The 20046-nt window shown below is 43.3% G+C and overlaps 1 protein-coding gene across 16 annotated transcripts in view; it reads right to left on the bottom strand.

Moving 5' to 3' along the window:
- The window catches only part of ADGRB1 (adhesion G protein-coupled receptor B1), a 289794-nt gene that overhangs the window by 126589 nt on the left and 143159 nt on the right, over positions 1 to 20046 (bottom strand). For 11 of the 16 annotated variants that reach the window (XM_071421902.1, XM_071421907.1, XM_071421908.1 and 8 more), the window contains 8 exons: positions 18466 to 18629; positions 14728 to 14902; positions 12262 to 12426; positions 8755 to 8856; positions 6633 to 6739; positions 5685 to 5879; positions 4623 to 4691; positions 597 to 705 (listed from right to left, as the gene is read on the bottom strand). In XM_071421902.1, the coding sequence (XP_071278003.1) occupies positions 597 to 705; positions 4623 to 4691; positions 5685 to 5879; positions 6633 to 6739; positions 8755 to 8856; positions 12262 to 12426; positions 14728 to 14902; positions 18466 to 18629 (1086 nt within the window). Of the gene's footprint in view, positions 1 to 596; positions 706 to 4622; positions 4692 to 5684; positions 5880 to 6632; positions 6740 to 8754; positions 8857 to 12261; positions 12427 to 14727; positions 14903 to 18455; positions 18630 to 20046 lie in introns of all 16 variants that reach the window. The other 5 variants (XM_071421903.1, XM_071421911.1, XM_071421917.1 and 2 more) reach the window with 2 other exon arrangements.

Below are 20046 nucleotides of genomic sequence, written 5' to 3'. Positions count from 1 at the left end.
TGGCCAGCAGCAGCTGATAAGAAGTGGGAGGAAGAACAAGACATCTCTTGGTTTGCCCTCCCAGCAATCAGCAGGACTTCCTCAGCTCCTGGCTGCATCCAGATCATCAACTTTAACAGCCACCAATGGACATCTCTTTTGTGCACTTTCCTAATCCCATCATGAACCCATCTGTACTTTTTGGCTTCTGCAACTTCCTCTGGCAACAAGTTCCACGCTGCGATTGTGCACACAGCATCAATCAAACACTGCCTGCTGTTTGCTCACTGCCGCCATTGGCTGCTGGGCTGTTCTTGTGTTCAAAAAATAAAAGAAAGAGTCTAATTCTGCCCAGTTTGTCATCTGTTCTCCATTTGGTAGATATCTCTCAGATCTCTCTGTGGATCTCTCTTCTTCCTCATGAAATCCCAACTTCTTTGGAGAAAAGCCACCCCATATTTATGCCCATCCATGTCTTCCCCCAGACCTTTTAATATCCCACCACCTGCTGCCTCCCCTCCTTCCTTCTCTCCCCACATCCCAGGTTATCCATATTGCACAGTAATTAACAGCTTTTGGGGGTCTCTTCCCAGTGTGGGGAGTGCCAGTGAACTCACCCAGATTGTCCGTGACTTGGTAGGAATCCCGGAAATCTTTCATGCGGAAGCCGATGACATCAATGAAATCCTCCACAAGCCTGAACAGCTCCTTGGCATTTGGCCCTATCTGCAAAGAGAGGCAGAATTTGGAGTGGATCAGATCCTAATGAGAACAGCAGGAGCTTCTCTGCAGGCAAAGGTTTCTGCCCTCACATGTGAACTGGGAGCATATGCTGGGTATAATGGACTGTTATGGAGCTGTGGAGAAGGAGGACTGGGAAATCACAAGAGGAAGCCAAGAAAAAGAAAAAAAGAGAAAAGGAAAAGGAAAAGAAAAAGAAAAAGAAAAAGAAAAAGAAAAAGAAAAAGAAAAAGAAAAAGAAAAAGAGAAAAAAAAGAAAAAGAAAAAAAAGAAAAAGAAAAAGAAAAAGAGAAAAAGAAAAAAAATAGAAAAAGGAAAAGAAAGAAAAAGAAAAAGAAAAAGAAAAATGAAAAGAAAAAGAAAAAGAAAAAGAAAAAGAAAAAAAGAAAAAAAATAGAAAAAGGAAAAGAAAGAAAAAGAAAAAGAAAAAGAAAAAGAGAAAAAAAGAAAAAGAAAAAGAAAAAGAAAAAGAAAAAGAAAAAGAAAAAGAAAAAGAAAAAGAAAAAAGAAAAAAGAAAAAGAAAAAAATAGAAAAAAGGAAAAGAAAGAAAAAGAAAAAGAAAAAGAAAAAGAAAAAGAAAAAGAAAAAGAAAAAGAAAAAGAAAAAGAAAAAGAAAAAAGAAAAAAGAAAAAGAAAAAAATAGAAAAAAGGAAAAGAAAGAAAAAGAAAAAGAAAAAGAAAAAGAAAAAGAAAAAGAAAAAGAAAAAGAAAAAAGAAAAAAGAAAAAGAAAAAAATAGAAAAAAGGAAAAGAAAGAAAAAGAAAAAGAAAAAGAAAAAGAAAAAGAAAAAGAAAAAGAAAAAGAAAAAGAAAAAGAAAAAGAAAAAGAAAAAAGAAAAAAGAAAAAGAAAAAAATAGAAAAAAGGAAAAGAAAGAAAAAGAAAAAGAAAAAGAAAAAGAAAAAGAAAAAGAAAAAGAAAAAGAAAAAGAAAAAGAAAAAGAAAAAAGAAAATAAAAAGAAAGGAAAAGGAAAAGGAAAAGGAAAAGGAAAAGGAAAAGGAAAAGGAAAAGGAAAAGGAAAAGGAGGCAAAAATTATAAAGTGACATTCAGATTGATAGAAATTAGGGTGGAGGGCAAGATTTTAAACAAAAGGAAATATTGGGGACTCTCTGGAGAAGAGAATAACCTACTCATCTCCTTTCATAAAATCATAGAAATGCAGAATGGTGTGGGTTGGAAGGGACTTTAAAGGTCATCTCATTCCAGATGCCTCTATTGAAAGCAGCCACACTAAAGGACAATTGTGGTCTAATGTTGAATCCCAGCCAGCCTGATTTTCTGCTTTCCTGTGCTGTTGTCAGGATCTCACTCTCTGAATCAAGTTCTTGGTACTGGGCTGTCCTGGAGTTTCTCTGGCTCATTTCATCCTGTTTTTTCCCCATTGATAAAGACATTGGCAGCAACTCCTCTTTACTGTAATTTGCCAACTTAAGGCAGAGCTATTAAACAATACCCAGTTTTCCAGTGACAGATTCCATAAACTATAATCCACCTGAGACAAGCTCTGCTGACTGCCTGCCTTCTCCTCAAAGCACGTTTGCCCACAGTGGCTTAGCAAATGCCACGAGAGGCTGAATAAAAGCAATTAAACTCCTCTTCTTTTCTTTGTCCACCACTTTCACGGTGTTTTCAGTTCCTCACCATAATCCAGACATTCTGAGGTGGCTGAGTGAGCTGGAGGGACAGCTGGGGACAAGCAGGATGGGAAGGAGGCAGGAGGAAGGCTGCGCCATGGAGAGTGCGGGCAAGGAGCACAGGGGTGGCCATGCATGTCTCTGTCTGTCTGTCTATCCAAGGAACCTTGGTAAGACTAAAACTGTCTCAGGTTGAGATGAAAAAGTCCTGCCAGTGCAGCAGGTGTGCACAGAAGGAGGAGAACTGAGTGAGGATGCTATTTTTAGCTGCACACTTTTATATTCCATTACAGATTGAAATCACAAGGTCAAACCAAATCCAGGCTGCACTGGATGCTGCATTTTAGGTTTTATCATATAATGGTCGACAAAGCCTCTTTAAAAATCATTGTAGCCCTTTTCTGAGTACCTTTATGGGATGTTTTCATTTTTATTTTCCTGGAACAATATCTTTCTGCCTGGGGGGCCACAGGGCATTGGAATGTGTGACTGCAATGAAGTTTGGTTTATTTTTAATGAGCAAATTAGGAGCCAAAGTCTTTATTTTAAAAGAATTGGTCGATCTTATAAAACGCAGGATGTGATTTTGGTCCAGCAGCTTTAAGGGAGAAGCACAGAGACTGCTAAAACCTCTGCTGGCATCATGTTCACAGAGATTTCTGTGTCCTAAAGTCGTAGTGCTGGGCTGTCAGCTCAATTCCCACTAAAATACAGACCAGGAAAACATTCTCCCTGTGATGTTCCCAATCCATGTGTAGGTCATGGTGATGTGGGCTGTGCCTGCCTGGAGGTGCAGAGAGCAGATTGCACAGGGAGAGCCACTGGGAACCAAGTGCCACACAGAGTGAGCTGTTTTTAAGGGGATCAACAGGGTTTCCCTGTTGTCATGACAACTTGACAGTCTCCTCTGCTCAGTGCTGAAATACCTACATGCATCTGGAGTATTTGGGCAAAGAATCACAGATTCAGGGTATGGTTTAGTTTGGAAGAGGCCTCCAAGGCCATCTGGCCCAACCCACTTGCTCAAGCAGGGCCACCTTGCCCAGGACCATGTCCAGATTCTCCATCCCACCCAGAACCAGACCATGTCACCCTCATCCAAATTCAACAGGAAAGCACAAAATATGAGGGAGAAAGAGAAGAGAAGAGAAGAGAAGAGACGAGACGAGACGAGACGAGACGAGACGAGAAGAGAAGAGAAGAGAAGAGAAGAGAAGGGAGAAGGTTGCTCAGCTCCTGACAGAGTTGCTGTTGCATGATGGAAATGTTTTTGAGTCCCTGTCTCATGTTCTGGACTTTCAACAATTGTCTTTTAACAATTGCCAGCACTTGTTAAAAAGTTTTTCCCAGAGGACTTCCGTGTTTGGTGGGAAGATAACTGGACTCTGGTGTTGCTTTGTGGTTGGGTGATTTTTTTTTTCTTGATTATTTGCTGTTTCCAGATCTTTTGGAGGAATTTTGCAACAGCAACAGTTCACAAAAGGAATGTTAAAGGGACGCAGGAATAGGTGTGACACAGCTCCACAACAGAGAGCTCAAATGAAGCACACAAATCAAGAGCCAAATAAGACACAGAAAGAAAAAACAACAACATCAACCCCTAATACTTGAGAATTCAGCTACAGAATTGTTCATAGAATCTTAGAATTGCCTGGGTTGGAAGGGGCTTAATGTTCATCTAATTCCAAGCTCTTGCCATAGGCAAGGACACTTTTCACATCTTGCTCTAAGCCCAATCCAACCTGGCTTTGAACACTTCCAGGAATGGGGAGCTCAGGACTGAGCAGAATCTCTAACCTTGATAGGAGAGAAATAAAACACAACTGAGCCCAGAAGCTCAGAGAAATAAAGCAAAACACAACTGAACCCAGAAGCTCAGCCAAGCAGACTCCAGTTCTGAAAACCCCTCCAGTCCTGCATCTTTTCAGCTAAGAACTCAAAGCTACATGATCCCACTTCTTTATCTTAGCAAGAGGAAAGAGTGGAATTACAGAAAGACATCAGGATTTTCAACTCCCAGCTAAGTCTGACCCTTGAAACCCATGCCAAATTCAGTTTACACCACCAGCATTTCACTGTTCTTCATGCAGAGAGTCTGGCTCAGAGCTGAGATCCTGGGGCTCCCTGAGTTACTCCTTTAATGTGATTCAGCCTGGAACTAAGCTCTTCTTAGGAGGTCATGTAGATGCCTGGAAATTCCCCTCCTCATGACTTAGCCCTGTGCTGAAAGCCTCTTTATTCCCAGGGAAGGTGCTGAAGGTTCATACCAGCTGAGCTTCCTCCCATTTTTCCCGGTTTTCCTCTGACAAAATGTTGCTGATGATCTGGACGAAGTTCTGGAGAAGGGAGACAAGAGAGGACAGGAGAGGTTGTTATGCAAACATAGCCCAAACTGGGAAGGTCATGTAAGATTTAAAGATGCTCCAAAAGCGTTCTCATGATCCCACTCCCAAAAGGTTCCAGAGCATTTCACAGGTCCCCAAGGATGTTAATGGCAAAGCAGGTTTTAATAAGACCTTTTTTCCAACAATTTCACTTTAACTACTGCATCTTCTAAGGCATTGGATTGGGAATAGGTCTTGTATCCATTACTGATGATTTTTAAGGACAGACATGGTAAATATTTGTCAGAAGCTGGTTAAAACCAGATGATCTTCCATTACATAAATCCTTCCATATCTTTTCTTTTCTATATTATTTCTGTTGTTTCCAACATATGGAAACCTCAGGATTCTCTTTAACTTTTGACCAGGCAGGAGATGCAGAGATGGATCAAGAGGGAGCTGTCCATGGTAGGAGCTTTACAGCATGCCATGAGAAGGAAGGAGACAGGAAATTTAAAACTATTGATTTTTTTCCTCCAGTTTTACCAATCTCTGCAGATCCTGCAGGATCAGTTTAATGTTTCAAGTCATGAGGTGATGACCCATCCCAAGGGTGTATCTGGTAGCTTCTGTATAGAAAGCCCTGGGATAAGAAACCACTATGATATTTCCCTACAGCAACACCCTGGTACCCAATGCCACAGGATCATTTTACCTCGAGCCATTAGCCTGAAATCCCTACCAAAAAATGTTCTGATACCAATTAGGCTCTGCAGTGAAGTGCTATCGTGTTGAAATTGTTCAGTGACCTTGGCTTTCAAGTTCTCAGTTTATAAACCAAGGAAGAACCACCTCAAAGGGAGAATTTGTTAATACAGAAAGACATTTATGTTGGGAAAAATATTATTCTGATTTTCATCAGCACTATATCAGCTATGATCAGTGTCTGTAATCAAACCTGGAGCCCTGAGCATGGGCAGCTCTTTAAGCCAGCCTTGGGCTCACCTGCACATCCCCAGAAGTCGGGCTGTGATAAGCCCTACGGAAGATCTCTGTCATGTTCCTGAGTACATCCATGGTGGACAGCAGGTCCCCACTGTAGCTGGTCCCATCCTGGGAGATTTCCACAAGGTTCTGGAGCACATCTGACAGCCCATCTCCCATCAACCCACGCTGAGCTTTGGCAAGGTGTTCCCTGGTCTGAGAAACAGAAAAGAAACACGAGGAATACTTTTAGGGACAGTCAAAGTCGAGTTAATGAGCTCGGTGAAGGAATTGCCAAGGGAAGGTTTTTGACCTCCCTCACAATTCAGAGTGCAGATCAGATGAATCTGACAATCTTTGCTGGCCTGAGAGCCTCTGGTATTTTTAAAATGATAGAAAAGAGTGATATATTCTAAATTATCTTCCAAGTACCCCTAAAATGACTGAGTACTGAAATTTTCTGTTTTGCCCACAAAGAAGAAATTGTCCCACTATACAAACTTTCTTCTGTTCACAGCCCAACAGAATATTTTTGCCCCAAAAATCTTGTTTTCTTGCAATCAATTTGGAACTATTTTAGGACAGCTTGTACCTCACCATGAACAGGAGAGATCAGTTCTCCTAAAGGTCGCAGGAGACCACCAGAAATTCCTCATAACAATGAATTTAAGATTAACAAAAAATAAGATGCTTATTTAAAAGTGAGGCAGCCATAGCTACAGTTAATGATAATGTGATATGAAAGGTCTGGAAGAGCCCAGATTCTGCCAAGCTGGATATTAAAATATCGTGAAAGAAACCATCCCTTGTCCATGCAGAGCCCGTGCATGACAAGGTAGGCAGAAAAAAACAAGATAAAATCAAGGTAGAGCTGGAATCTCCTTTTTTCCCTTTTTTGTAACTATAGCCATGTAGCAATCACTGGGGAGGATCCCAAACCTGCTGAGCTGAGCAGTGGGGCTGCCTTACCATCATCTGTATGTTCCTGTAATCAATAGAAACACACTTGATGTATGTTGGAGGCTCCCAGTAAGCGATGCCTTCTTCATCTAAGATGCATCTTCGAAGGATCAGCCCTGGAAGAATGAAAGAAACAAATATGGGAGTGAGGACAGGATGAAAGGTCAAACATTCAAACATTTGTCATGAGTAGAAAGTCGTGGGACAAGAGGACATGGTTTCAAGTTCTGCCAGGGAAGATTTGGGATGGATATTAAGGAAAAATTCTTCACTGAAAGGGTGGTCAAGCATCAGAACAAGCTGACCAGAGAAGTGGTGGAATCACCATCCATGGAAGTGTTCAAAACAGGTGTAGATGTGGCACTTGAGGGCGTGGTTTAGTGGTGGGCCTGGAAGTGCTGAGTTAATGGTTGGACCTGAGGATCTTAGAGGTCTTTTCCAGCCTTCATGATTCAATGGAGATCACCCAGAACCGGTCAATGCACCAATTCAGACTCAGCTACCAGCACAAAGGGCATCAGAGGCACCTGCAGATGTCTGAACAAGCCTTTATGGGGGATTATCTTTATTTCCTTCTCCTGCCTTTTACTACTGTAGAACAGCAGAAGGAACTGGGCAGGAAAACAAAAATTAACAAATTGAACATGGCTAGTCAGGGTGAAGAGAAGCTTTCTTCTGCCCTGGTGATAGCATTTTTCCTGGTTTGGGAAGCCCCACGAGCCTCCCCAGGTGGTTTGGTCTGGTACTTGCAACTAAAGCAGGGCTTGTGCTGCCCACGCAGCCTGGAGGGGAATAAACACCCGACAGCACCAGTTTTGCATCAGCTGAAACTCTCTGAAAGCTGCTTCCAGTCCTCCCACAGGCCTCCCCTCAGCTCCAATCCACAGAGGGCTTTGCAGTGATAATCACATGCCTTGTGATGTGGAGGAGCAGACATATCAGAGAGGAGGAAAGGGAGAGGGATCACTCTGTCCCAGCCACCATGATGCCATTTAGAAAGTCTCTGAGGATCAAGTTTGCTGGGTCTGCAGTCCTTTTGCTGCTGCCAAATAATTCAGTGGCCTTTCTTTGGGTATGGCCCTTCTAGGACAGCACTGGGGATGACACTGACTGTCCCAGCTGAGTCAAATAGAGCTGTCTGCATCCAATCCTCTCCCTCAAATGCAATAAAACCTTTACACATATTGAAACTGCTGCCTTTATTTATGTTCCTGCCTGGCAGTGAGGAACATCCAGCTGAGGACAAATCCCACCACCAGCATTGCTCCTGGAGCCTCCTCTGCACCACCTTCCATCCTGTGGCCACAGGTAACACCTGGATGCCCACATCCTTTTACTTTACACCAGAATGATCAGACCCTCAACTTGAGTGCTCAAAGAAATTTTTAGAGAGGTGCTGAGGTTTCTAAGTGCAAGTGGACAACAGAATTCAGATTTCCTGAATTTTTAGTGTGGCTGTTGAAGGTCAGGAAGGATACCACAAAGAGGTTAAAATTGTTTGTGAACATAACTGATGCCAATCATTTGCACGTGAGAAGACCATGATTCTAAAATTTAGTTTTGAATCTCACATGTATTAATTATTAATTATTACATTTACAAAATAATATATTGTTGGGGATGCTCAGGTATATTAATTTCAAATAAACACAGATTTAATTTTTGCTTGACAACCCCTTTAAGTTTTATTACGCATTGCCACATATAGAAAACTGAATGTCTTTGAGTTCTGAATGAAAAGAACAAAATAATGGACAAAATATGTCTCATACAGCAGCTGCTTTTATGGGCACTGGAGAGAACTACAACACCCAAATCCAGAGGAGTCTAAAGCCCTACCTGCTCTGCAAAGCCTTTTGTAGATAATGAAGGGAGGGTATCTTAGTGTTCCTTAATTTCAAATTTTCCACAGGGTGAATGGAAACCACCTCAAAATATCCAGTAGCAACTAAGATGTTTGTGCTTTCACAGCGAAACCAGAAACCCAGACAGAGTTAATTTAGCCATGGACAAACAGAGGGAAGTCCACGTGCCTGTCCTGTCTAGGGCACAAAGTTCTCCTCACCTAGGACACAAAGGATGAAGGATGCCCTGGTGAGAGGTCACCTGCCCACCATGCAGTCACCCTTACCAGTGGCATTGCGGGGACACCGGACGGCGGCAGCATCCCCGGCTGGCGTCTCCTTCCAAACCACGGGGCCAAGACTCTCCTCGTCACAGATTTCATGGGGCTCTGCCAGGAGAGAAAAACTCCATTGGTAAAGCTTCCTCCTCAGCAAGGACATGGAAAAGGGAAGTATGGGAGCGTGATGTGTGAGCCAGGAGGTTGGAGCTGCACTCCCAGCTCTGCTGGTGCTTAGTCCCTCACAAAGTCACTTCACCTGTCTGGAATTTGTTCTGCCTGTCTGAAAACTGGGCATTCATCCACACCAAGGATTAGCTCACCAAAATCCTTGGGAAAGTCCACTCACATCCTTGCCTTGTCTTGGGGCAGCTCATTGCAAGAAAACTGCTGTTGCTACCCTCTACTAAAGAGTTTTATTTCTTAATTTTTAATGGGCAGATCTTTTGTGAGTGAACTCCATGACTCCAGACTCCACCTCTGCCAACCCTCAGGGTCACCACCTTCAGTGTTGGATGTATCTAAAATGAGGCTTGGCATGAATCAGTGGATTAAGAATGAAGGAAAGAACAAGCAAATGAAAAGACAAGATGGACACATCCCCTGGGTGGTCTTCATTCTGCCTGCTTCCATCTTGTGCACAAAAGAGAGCAGATCTGAGCCCCAACAACTTGGAACTGCATCAGCAGCTCATTTCCAAACACTGCTGCAGAGCCCAAAAGCCTGCAGAAATGTGTTTTGAGACATCACAGAAAAAAAAATCATTGGAAGGATGGTTTTGGAAGCTTCTGTCTGTGGGTGGAGCTGAGTTGGTCCTGGAGTTGGTGGGATCTGGGAGAAAAACATTCACTACAGGAGGTCTTGGTGCTGATAAACTCATTATTTGCAACATGTAAAGCAGAGGGAGCCATGAGGATGGTGTTAAAGCTATTTGTCACTCCCGAGGGAGGGAAGGAGAAAAACCTTGATTTAATAGTTTCTGATTACAGTTTTTATTCATTGTGCATTTTACATTATTCAATGTAAAATTTCCAACACAAAGGAAGCTGAGTTTGTGCCTGCAGCTGGTCAGGACATGTCCCATTGCTGCTCTGGGACTACCCAGGGACCAACCTGGCTGTGGGGAGAGCTCAAACCTAAATTATGGGCACGGCAAGTTCTGCTTCTTTGAAGAACTCCTATAGGACCCAGCAAGCTGCCTGCACATCACTGCTCCTGCAGGCAGGCTCCAAGACTGCCCCAAACCCCAGCTGCAGTTCAAAGATGAAGTCCTCCCCAGTAGATACTGGGAATGAATAAGCTGAATTCTCTGCCTGGAAACAGATGCTCCTTCCCCCTGGTTTAAAGTTCCCTTGTGAGTAATCACTATTGTGATGGAACTCCGGAGGGCAGCGGGACCCCAGCTGTGCTCTGCACATGAGCAGGGCTCATCCCTGAGCCAACAGATCGTGGCTTCTGCAGATAAGCCAGAACAGGGGTGGAAAAGAGGCAGTTTCATTTCCAGCCTGCTGACACGGAGCTGTGGGGCAGAGAGATTGAATAACCCAGTTGTGACAGCACTTGGTCACCCACAGAGCCTGTCCCAGAGCAAGGAGATGATTTCCAAAGTTCCTGTGCTTTGACCACAGTCACAGATTGTCCCACGGTTCACAGGAGGGTTCTGGGGTGTGGAAGCTTCCAGCACCCTCAGCTACAGAGCAGCAGAGCACAGAAAAAAGCAGAGAGGGAGAATGTTCACATCTCTCCTCTTATTTCTCCCCAGCTGGCCTGTCAAAACTTCCTGGTCTCATCACCCCTGCAGTGTCCCTGGGGACCACTGAGGGATGCTGTGGATCAGAGATGCTCTTTAAAAACACACTGATTGGAGTTGTCTTGCCAGTGAGCACAGGAGCAATTCCCAGGCCAGGAGAGAATCCTTTTCTTTCTTCTTCTTCTTTTTTTTTTTTCTTTTTGATGTTGCTTCACAACAAAATCCCTTTTACCAGAGTAACCTATTTGCACTGGGAGATTTTAATAACTAACCCAATTAAGTTCAATTCTTCTGCTCAAATTGAATCATGCCAGCATGTGATACTTTCTAGAGAACAAATTGAGCGGGTTTATTTTTAGCCTCTGATGTTTTCCCCACCTTTTCCTTCCCTTGCAAATTAACAACTGCAACGAGACCCTTCTGGCTGTGAACCCTGGCAGGCCCCAGTGCCTGAGACTTGCCTTTTCCTTTTGAGCACTGCACAGGCATCAACCCCTGCAGAAAGAGAAGAAAAGATCGGGCTTGTTCTGCCAGGGCCCCAGCTGGCACACACTGAAGCTGAACTAAATCTGCCTCACTCTGTAGACACCACCAGACAACCTGGTGCTAAGATTTTCTGTGGCGAGGGAGAGCTTTGTGGCAGAGTTAGAAGAGATTCTCACACGCCACTGCTAATTGAGAGGCACAGCTTGTAAGGAGAGGTGATGCCTTTCATTAAGAGTGTAGCTGGAAAGAGTGACAAGGCTGTCACACAGCCTCTTTCTCTGTCATCTCTGAGCTGAACGTGCTGGAACTTCCACGCTGAAGTCCTTTGGCTTTCATCTCTTTGTCTTCAGCACTTTGTGAGGGAGTCTGAGGTGTCGGCTTGGCCTCCATGTGGAAGATCTGCTCCCAGGCACTCCTGCATCAAAATTGCTGCCTCCTGTCCTTTAGGGAGATGCCCCTTTCCAGTAGGAATGCTGGGATACTGCCATGAGAATCTCTCCTGTCTCTCACTGAGCTGCTCTGACAATTAATTACCCTTTCAGTCAAAGCTCATGGCCTGTTACAATCGATGCAATCTGACTGCAAACATCACAAAGGCCATTGATTTCCCCACCAGCAATTTCACCAGGCCCTTTAACTCAGACTGAGGAAGAAAGCAGAAATGGTGGGCAGGCCTTTTTTTTTGGTATCTGTATAGTCTGGGAGGCAGACAGAAACATTCCCACTTGGAAGAGTTCACGCCAGCTTATTTTTCACATCCAAACCCAGGTTTTCATCTGCCCTACAGCTCACTCACCCTCCATTCAGCTTATACACTCTGCAGGAGGATAAGATTTGGGTAAAGCTCTGGCAGATGCAGACACATCTTTTTCTTAAAAATTTCTAGTGGTGTGCAGGCTTCCCAGAGGTAAAGGGTGGGAAACCTGTGCAACATCCTCAGTACTCAACAACTTCATAGATTTGAGACTCTGCAACCAGTTTTTGCTACCAGTTTCTCTTTTCCTCTTGTAACTCTATGGCAATGAAAAGATGAAACCACCAAGGCAGGGCTGGTGTGAGTGACCAAATATTCACTGAAACCAACACGGTTGCGCCAGATTCTGCAACAGTTAAATCAAGACCTTGTATCTTGTGCCTGGGTCATGGGTAGGATTTTATTAGATTACAACCCTTCATAGCATTCAGATCTCTGACAAATGACATGGAAGCCATTCCTAAAATCCAAAATTCAAAAATTCTGCCTCATTCAAAGGAAAGCATGAGCGATCTGGGGTACATACCAGGACATTTTCTGTCATTGCACTGCTTGTACTCCTCCTTGGGACCCTGGCAAGTCTCTCCACCAAAGAAGGGGCCGTAGCACACCCGGTCACGTCTCTGAGTGCCACCTCCACACGTGGCAGTGCAGCTGCCCCACACTCCCCAGGCCTGCCACTTCCCATCCACTGGAAACAAAAAAAAAAAAAAGATAAAAAAAGGAAAAAAAGAGGAGAAACAGCCTGTTATGTCCCAAAAATCATCTGCAACAGAAGGAATCAAGATCCAAATGTGAGCAGAAGAACCTAAGTAGGCAGGGTTTGGTAGGAAGGGAGGTCTCCTGCTTTGGATCTTGGTTTGATCCTTAACAGACATTAAATCAGAGTGTTCCCATTCCCATCCCATCAGTCCAAGGGTGGTTTTGTGTTCTTCTCAGCACCTCCACACTCTGCAAAAGCAACCCTACCTCTTTCCTCAGGCTGAGATTTGGGGCTGTGCTCCTGAACACTCTTCCCATGGGCAGGGATTCAACATGGCAGCCACATCTGCCAGGCCAGTTCCACATCTGGAATTCACTGGGAATGTGCAATGCATGTGTGAAAATGGACCTTCCCAGAGAAGGTCTGGCTCTGGGATTTAGAGAGACCAGCAGAGCCCTTGGGCAAAAAAACCATGAAGAGACCTCAAATAAACCTCCCTCCAGCTGTTTCCATTGCACTGATGCTTCATGTGCCTTGGAAAAAGGTTTGGGATGCTGTCTCTTTCCATTGTATCTTCTCCCAGCATCTTTCCAGATCCAGTGGAAATGTGACTTCTTTTATGTTAAAAATGACATTTATCAAAATTCTGCTTCTTTTACATTAACAATGGCATTTATCACAGCACCATAAAAATGTTAATTAGCCCTCACAACAAGCCTGCAAGGTAGGGAAACATTCTCCTCTGCTGTGCCACAACAACTCAGTGACAGAACTAGAACAGGGCCTAAGTGTGCTCTTTACAAGTTGAGCTTTTAATTTTGAGTTACCACATCATCTTGAGTTGAATAATTCCTTTTGGGAGGTGGGAGATCCATGCCTGCTCCAAGAAGTAGACAAAAATTACCAAATAAGAGGGGCAGGACCAAATCCTGGTGCTTTATTTAGTGATGTTTTATGCAGTGGAAAGTATGACCTGAGTTGCTTTGACAGATAACTCTGAAATCAGTGAGACAAGGTTGTCTTAAAAGGGGTTCTGAAGCCCCTTTTTGTCTTTAAAGATCTCCCTAAGTTGCAAAGAAAGAATGAGATTCCTAAACATGAAAACCTACTCGAGACCATGTAGGAAAATCCAACACCTTTTTTAAATACTGCAGATAATGGTGTTATCAGAGTGTAAAGCGATTCCCTGAAGAAATAGGTAGATCAGGATGAATTCCTGTAGGATATATTATTATTACTGTTGTTATTATTATTACTGTTATTTCTGTCATTACTATTAAGTCACAGGTGAGTGCAGTGACAAATCTTGCACAGACATGAACAAAGGCTTTATTGTGGCAGACCTTCTCACTGATAAAGTTTAAAGCTGACATACAATGGAGGATCCCCCATTTGCTTGAAATATGACTGGGAACGTTGAAATGGTGGGAGGAGAGGAACAAAACAAAAAGAGGAGGAAAGCTGAAGCCCTGTGGAGGCAAGGGAAGGGTTTCATTGATATTTTCATGGGAGTTTTTTAAACTCATGCTGAAAAGCTGATATCTAAGGTTAGAAAGACACATTCCCTGTGGTCAATCACTCACCTCTCTGGGGTCTCCTGAAACATTTGCCAGCAGTGGATTTTGGCTGGCATATGTTGGAACTTTGGATACTAAGAGTTTTGAATTTTTTGTCTTGAGGGGCACAGATTCCTGCTTTAGAACAGTAGCTAATCCTTTTTCTTCACCTTTTTCTTCATGGGTTTGGGTGGTATTTTATAATTAGAAAAGTCCACATTGCAGACTTCAGGTAATTAGTTATTGGTTAAAAGTGAAAATACTTTTATAGTTAAATATACTTTTATACTTTTATACTTATATATAATTTCTTAATTAGATAGTTTAACCTTAAAAAACGTTATAGAAAAAGATAGTTAACCATTTTATAGCTAGTTAGTAGAATACTGTAAAACCCACAACTTGTAAGACTGTAATATAGATTTAAAAAATCTATAATTGGATTATAATCTATATTATAATCTATAGTATAGATTATCAGAAATCTATAATGTAATATAGATTATAAGAAATAATAAACATTTAAATCTGAACATGAAATACCATGTCGAACACTTTCAATCCCAACCTTAACAAAAAACAACACAGAAACCAAAAACCAACAGCCATGGTCTGTTGGAATGATCCAGGTATGCCAGAATGGGCGCAAGTCTTCCCCAAACAAACATTTTACTGGGATTGCAGAGGAAGGTGGGCCAAGAGAAAGAAGAAGGCATTGTCCATTGTCACTGACCTGGGCACTGGCGCAGGAAGCAGTCGCGGGTCTCCACCCAGTGTCCCTGGCACTCGGCTCCGCCGTAGGAGGGCCCGTTGCACTCCCGCGTCCGCTGCTGGGTCCCGTTGGAGCAGGAAGCGGAGCACGAGCTCCAGCTCGACCATTCGTTCCAGTTGCCGTCCACTGAGTGGCCCAAAGAAAGAAAACGAGCAGAATGTGAAGACCTTTCCCTCTGGGAAGAGATGTGTGGTGAGAGCCTCTGGCCTTTGCCGAGCAGGGACCGAGAGGGGGAGATCAAACGATAGCCACAGAGCTTCAAAGAGGGCAGAGATTATCAAAAAAAGTTTGGGCAGCTGTGGCAACAGGGATTCTTGGGACCCTCTGAAGCCCCCAAGAGTCTCACAGGATGCAAGTAACATTTTTAATGTGTGGTAACATTTTAATTTTTATGTTCCACTCTCTGCATAATACCATAGAAGTTGAAATTGTTGATATTCCACACTCTGACATGAAAGTCCAAACTAATAATGTTGCCAATCACAACACAACATTACATCAGAGAGTGTGGCTCATGTTTTTACTGAGCACTTTGAAGGGATCACTTAATTTTCATGACATTTCCTATTTGGAGCCATCAGCACTTTTTTAAGGGACCCATTTTTCAGCAGAGCAGTGCATGAATCTGTGGAGAATGAACTTTCTCAAGCATGCAAATGCTCTGTTTTTCATTAAAGCACGGCCAGAAACTCAAATCACAGTGTTATTGACAGGAATCCACCATTCCATGGCTGGGAAATGTGGAAGCAAAGGTGTGCTCCAACAGAGGACTGGGAACAGGGTGAGTGTGTGTGGTCAATGTACTTCTCTCACAGCTGAATTAACTCTGACAGGCTGGAGATGTTTTACCCATCAGTGTCTTTGAAAATTAAATAGAAGAGCGAGGGACAAGGGAGATGATCATAGGGACGGGGCTGGAGAGAAACAGGAATACCATCCTATTATCATGGTATGGACTGAAGCATTCCCCAGTGTGGTGGTTACACCCTAATTGGTCCCTGATCAACAGATCCATCACCCAGTCTGCTCTTCCTGGAGCATTTTTCTCATTAACAGTGGTCATCATGCTCTGTTTAGATCTAATTAGCTTCTAGATCTCACTCGGGAAAAACAACCTGAATCTCTGAAAAGTCTGAATTCTGACTCAAAGCACATTGCAGCTCTTTTTTTTTTCTTTTTTGCTTTGCTTGTCTGTCCAAGAAAAATAAATTCCAACTCGTCCCCCATGTAATCTGCAAGGAATTGATCAGCCCTGTGTAATCCCCATTGCAATTGAGAAGCTTTTTGTTTGCAAACTCAGTTTAAAAAAATGTTAAAAGCATCCAAATGAGCAACTGTAAACTCAAAGGGGATCACAAGGTGTGCAAAATCAGGCAGGCATAAAGGCACCTCCAAAAGGTGTTTGTTTTTAACAATCCAACCATTTATGTTTTTATTGTGCATAAATTCAAGGCTTTGTGCCAGTGCCTATCAATCCCAACGAGGGAAAGTGTGAAACACAGTGTTTGACAGGTGATTATTCTTTGGAAATGATCCAAAACCCCATAAAGTAGTTCCTACCAGGTATAAATTAGGGTGGCTTTTCTGACTGAAGGCTGTGCTGCTAAGTTTCCATGGACTGATCATAAAATCATGGAATCATGGGATGGCATGGGTTGGAAAGGTAAAGATCATTTAATTCTACACCTTCCACTATCCCAGGGTGCTCCAAGACCTGTCCAACCTGGCCTTGAATACTTCCAGGGATGGGGCAGCCACAGCTTCTCTGGCCTCATCACCCTCACAGGGAAGAATTTCTTCCTAATAATAATGCTGCCTGACCCTCATAAATATGTGTTGGCAAAGCGAGACTGCATTCGCCACATTCAATGTGACATTTACCAAAAAACTGCATTTATCAAAAAAATAGTTGCATTTTTCCAACACCCTCCCTGCTGCTGGTGATTGGCATCTTATCAGGAGAGAAAGCATTTGGAGATGGTAAAAGCAAGGCACCAAATCCATAATTTGGTCGTTCAGCAGGGGATTGGGAACATGTAATTTCCTTGTAGTTATTCACAGGCTGTAATTTCAGAAACATTTTTAAAAAAGGAGGAAGGAAAGGAAAGGAGGAAACATTTTAAAAAAGGAAACAAGGGTGGCTGTGTTGCCCTCCAGCCACCTCGCAATGATGCAGAGATGCTTCTTGGTCAGGATGCTGAGGGGTTCTTATCACACCCACTGCCAAGGGCTGCTTGGTGCCATGGTCACACCACAGTGGGAGTCTCTCAAAAATGTTCATTGTGTGATGAAGGCATTGTTTTCCTTCTTTTTCCCTTTTCCAAGGACTTGGGGCCTAGCCTGTGGCCTAGGACATGGGGCCTACCCTGCTCCTCCACATCTCAGGAGGAACAAAGGCCCTGTTGTCCCTGCAGCAGAGCATTTTTATTGGCTGTAGCCACAAATCCTCGGATCAGGGTGGTAATAAACACTGAGAGTGTCTGGGGTGTCAAACACCCATTGTTGTGCTTCAATGATTCCCCCAACGCCGCTCTCATTTGGCGCTGCCAATTCGCTGATTGCCTTTGTGGCACTAATTAGAGCTGAAGCCTTGCAGTTGGGCTGCTTGTCTTTTCCACCGCTGTTTCAGTCCCGTATTTATTTGTATTTAAATTAATTATGGATCAATGTTAATTCAGGGTATGCTTTATTGCCCAAGCAATGCCAGCTCTGACTTCTTAAATGTGTCTTTTTATGACAGAGTCAATTTGGTGTCTGGGAAGTTCTTATTCCAAGTAGAGTCTTCTGGATAGCAGCCAAATATCCAAGGATAGTTACTTGGAGTGAAAACTCGATGGGAAATGCCAGGAGGCTTCTCACTGTTTTCACAAAGTTCTCATCCCTCCCACAATCCCTCTCTTCCTCCGGGGACATAATAATGTCTCATAATGATTTTCATTAAACTGGAAAAATGTCAGTTGACATTATCCAGGGATAGGGAGGGAGTTTTGGGGAGCTTGCTGGTGTACAGATTGTGTTCACCAGGACACCCAGAGTTAAATTAAAGGGGACTCTGCTGTAAACCCAGGGCCTGTCAGAGGAAAGAAGCCTCTGGAGCATAAGTAGATTTTCAGGTGGTAAAAGTAATTTCACCTGGAGGTTCTTTCTGATGTTTCAAAGTAAAACTTGAGGAGAGGCATTTGGAAGTGAGATTCAGGGGCAGAGAAAAGATAAAAAGATTAAATTTGGCATGGGAGGCCATTAGGAGACTCTTAGCTTATCTCACCACCCAGAGCAGGATCAGCCACAGAGAAAACTTACATTTATACAGAATTAATGCACACATAAGTAAAACTATTAATTAATTCCAGCACAACAGACCCAGTCAGGCAAAATAACTTTAAACCATTCAGTGGGGAGAACAGGTTAGAGACCTTAAGATGGTCTTGGAAATACGAGTGGCAGCCAGATCCAACACATGTAAGGTGTCCTCTGCAAGAGATCACACAGGACAAACCTGAACCTGAGACATCTCTGAGCTGAACAACCCCAGAAAACACCTCTGGGCTGCTTCTTCCATGAATCCTTTCCTCAGGATCCTCCTTGGGGTAGTTCAGAATTTCACTGGCGTCAGCTACAGACCTTGATGAGCCATGTGAGGGACACCGAGCTGGGGAGACCTGCTGGAGGGGAGGTTTCAGATCTGTCACTGTCCCTACCTGGGCAGAGAGCGATGTTGCAGAACTTGGTTTGCTTCTCCGGGCCCTCACAGGGGTTCCCACCGAACTGGGGGGGTTTGCAGGTGCGGGTCCGATCCCTGTAGCCTCTCCCACAAGTGGAAGAGCACAGGCTCCACGGAGACCACTCGTCCCAGGTGCCATGCACTGCAAGGGAAGCAGAAGAAGTGACTTTTCTTTCCCATAGGAGGCCTGAGGAAGTGAGGGAGCCCACAGGGCACAGCTTCTTCCCACCCGGAATGAGCAGCGTGTGGGAAGTTGGAGAACAAACCAATCCAAAATGTGCAAGAGGAACATCAAGTAATTTTTTATGCTTTGCTATCAACACCAAGTGTCTGCTGCTTTCCAGTTTTTGAAATAAACCAAAATGCACTTTTAGCTGACCTTAATTTTTCAGGTTTTTGAGCCAACAGGGAAATTTTTAAGCAAAAGATGGCTTTAGCTAGAAAGGAATAAAACCCCACTACCTTTAGGGAAGCATCACCACCATAATTTTGTCAATTCTTGCGTTTTTTTCCTCCCTCTCAACATTTTCCCATCGAATCCTCAAAAACTACAACATTTTAAGGCTTTCAGAAAAGCTGCAGTCTATCTACTGATTATTATCATAGGTCATTAACACTTCAGAGGCAAAGTTAGGGAGACCTGGAAGAGTAAAATGGAAGGGGCAACATCCTCCAACAGTGCTCAAGACATCACTGGTAGCTCCTGGAATTAGACATCTAATTGATTTTAATCTAATCTAATTAGCCTTCTAATCTATATTAATCTAATCTTCTCCAATCTAATCTAATCTAATCTGGCCAAGTTATTTATGGAATTTTAGTCACTATAATCTCCAGAGGCCAAATGTTATAAGAATGCACTGATCTCTCTAAAGCGACTTCATTCCTTCCAGCTTTACCAGAGAAGCTAATGCCAAATCAATAATCCTTCAGAAAAAGAAGAAAAACAAATAAACAGGGACTTTTCTGGTCCTTCATCAGTTGTTAACAGTGACTGGTGCCCCAGTTTCAGGAAAGGGGGTTAAAAACTAATTCTCACCAGGCATCTTGCATGATAAGAGATAACCAGAGGAGGAAACACAGGAAGGAACATAGATGGTGATTTCACCACGGATGGTGGTTTCACCATCATAGAATTGTTTCTGAACAACGATGTTGCTGGTCAGGAGAAATTAATAACATGCTTAGTTTAACAGCAAAATTCCTCAAAATAATCATAGAAACATAGAATGGTTTGGGTTGGAGGTGACCTCAAAAATCATCTCCTTCCAAATCCCTGCCATGGGCAGGGACACTTCCACTGTCCCAGGCTGCTCCAATCCCTGTCCAACCTGGAAAATTCCAGGAATGGGGCAGCCACAGCTTCTTTGGGTACCCTATTCCAGGGTCTCACCACCCTCACAGGGAAGAATTTCTCCCTAACATCCCACCTAAATCCACTCTTTTTCAGCTTAAAGCCATTCCCTCTTGTCCTGTCACTAAATGCTCTTTTTAAAAGTCCCTCTCCATTTTTCTTGTAGGCTCCAGTCTCCTCAGAATTTATTTTTTCACCAAAATTG

Source organism: Agelaius tricolor, unplaced genomic scaffold (genome assembly GCF_023055355.1).
Source record: "Agelaius tricolor isolate 1412-34295 unplaced genomic scaffold, bAgeTri1.0.p SCAF_2, whole genome shotgun sequence".
Lineage (NCBI taxonomy): Eukaryota > Metazoa > Chordata > Aves > Passeriformes > Icteridae > Agelaius > Agelaius tricolor.
The sequence above is the reverse complement of the archived record's forward strand: the minus strand, read 5'-3'. Positions and strand labels throughout refer to the sequence as shown.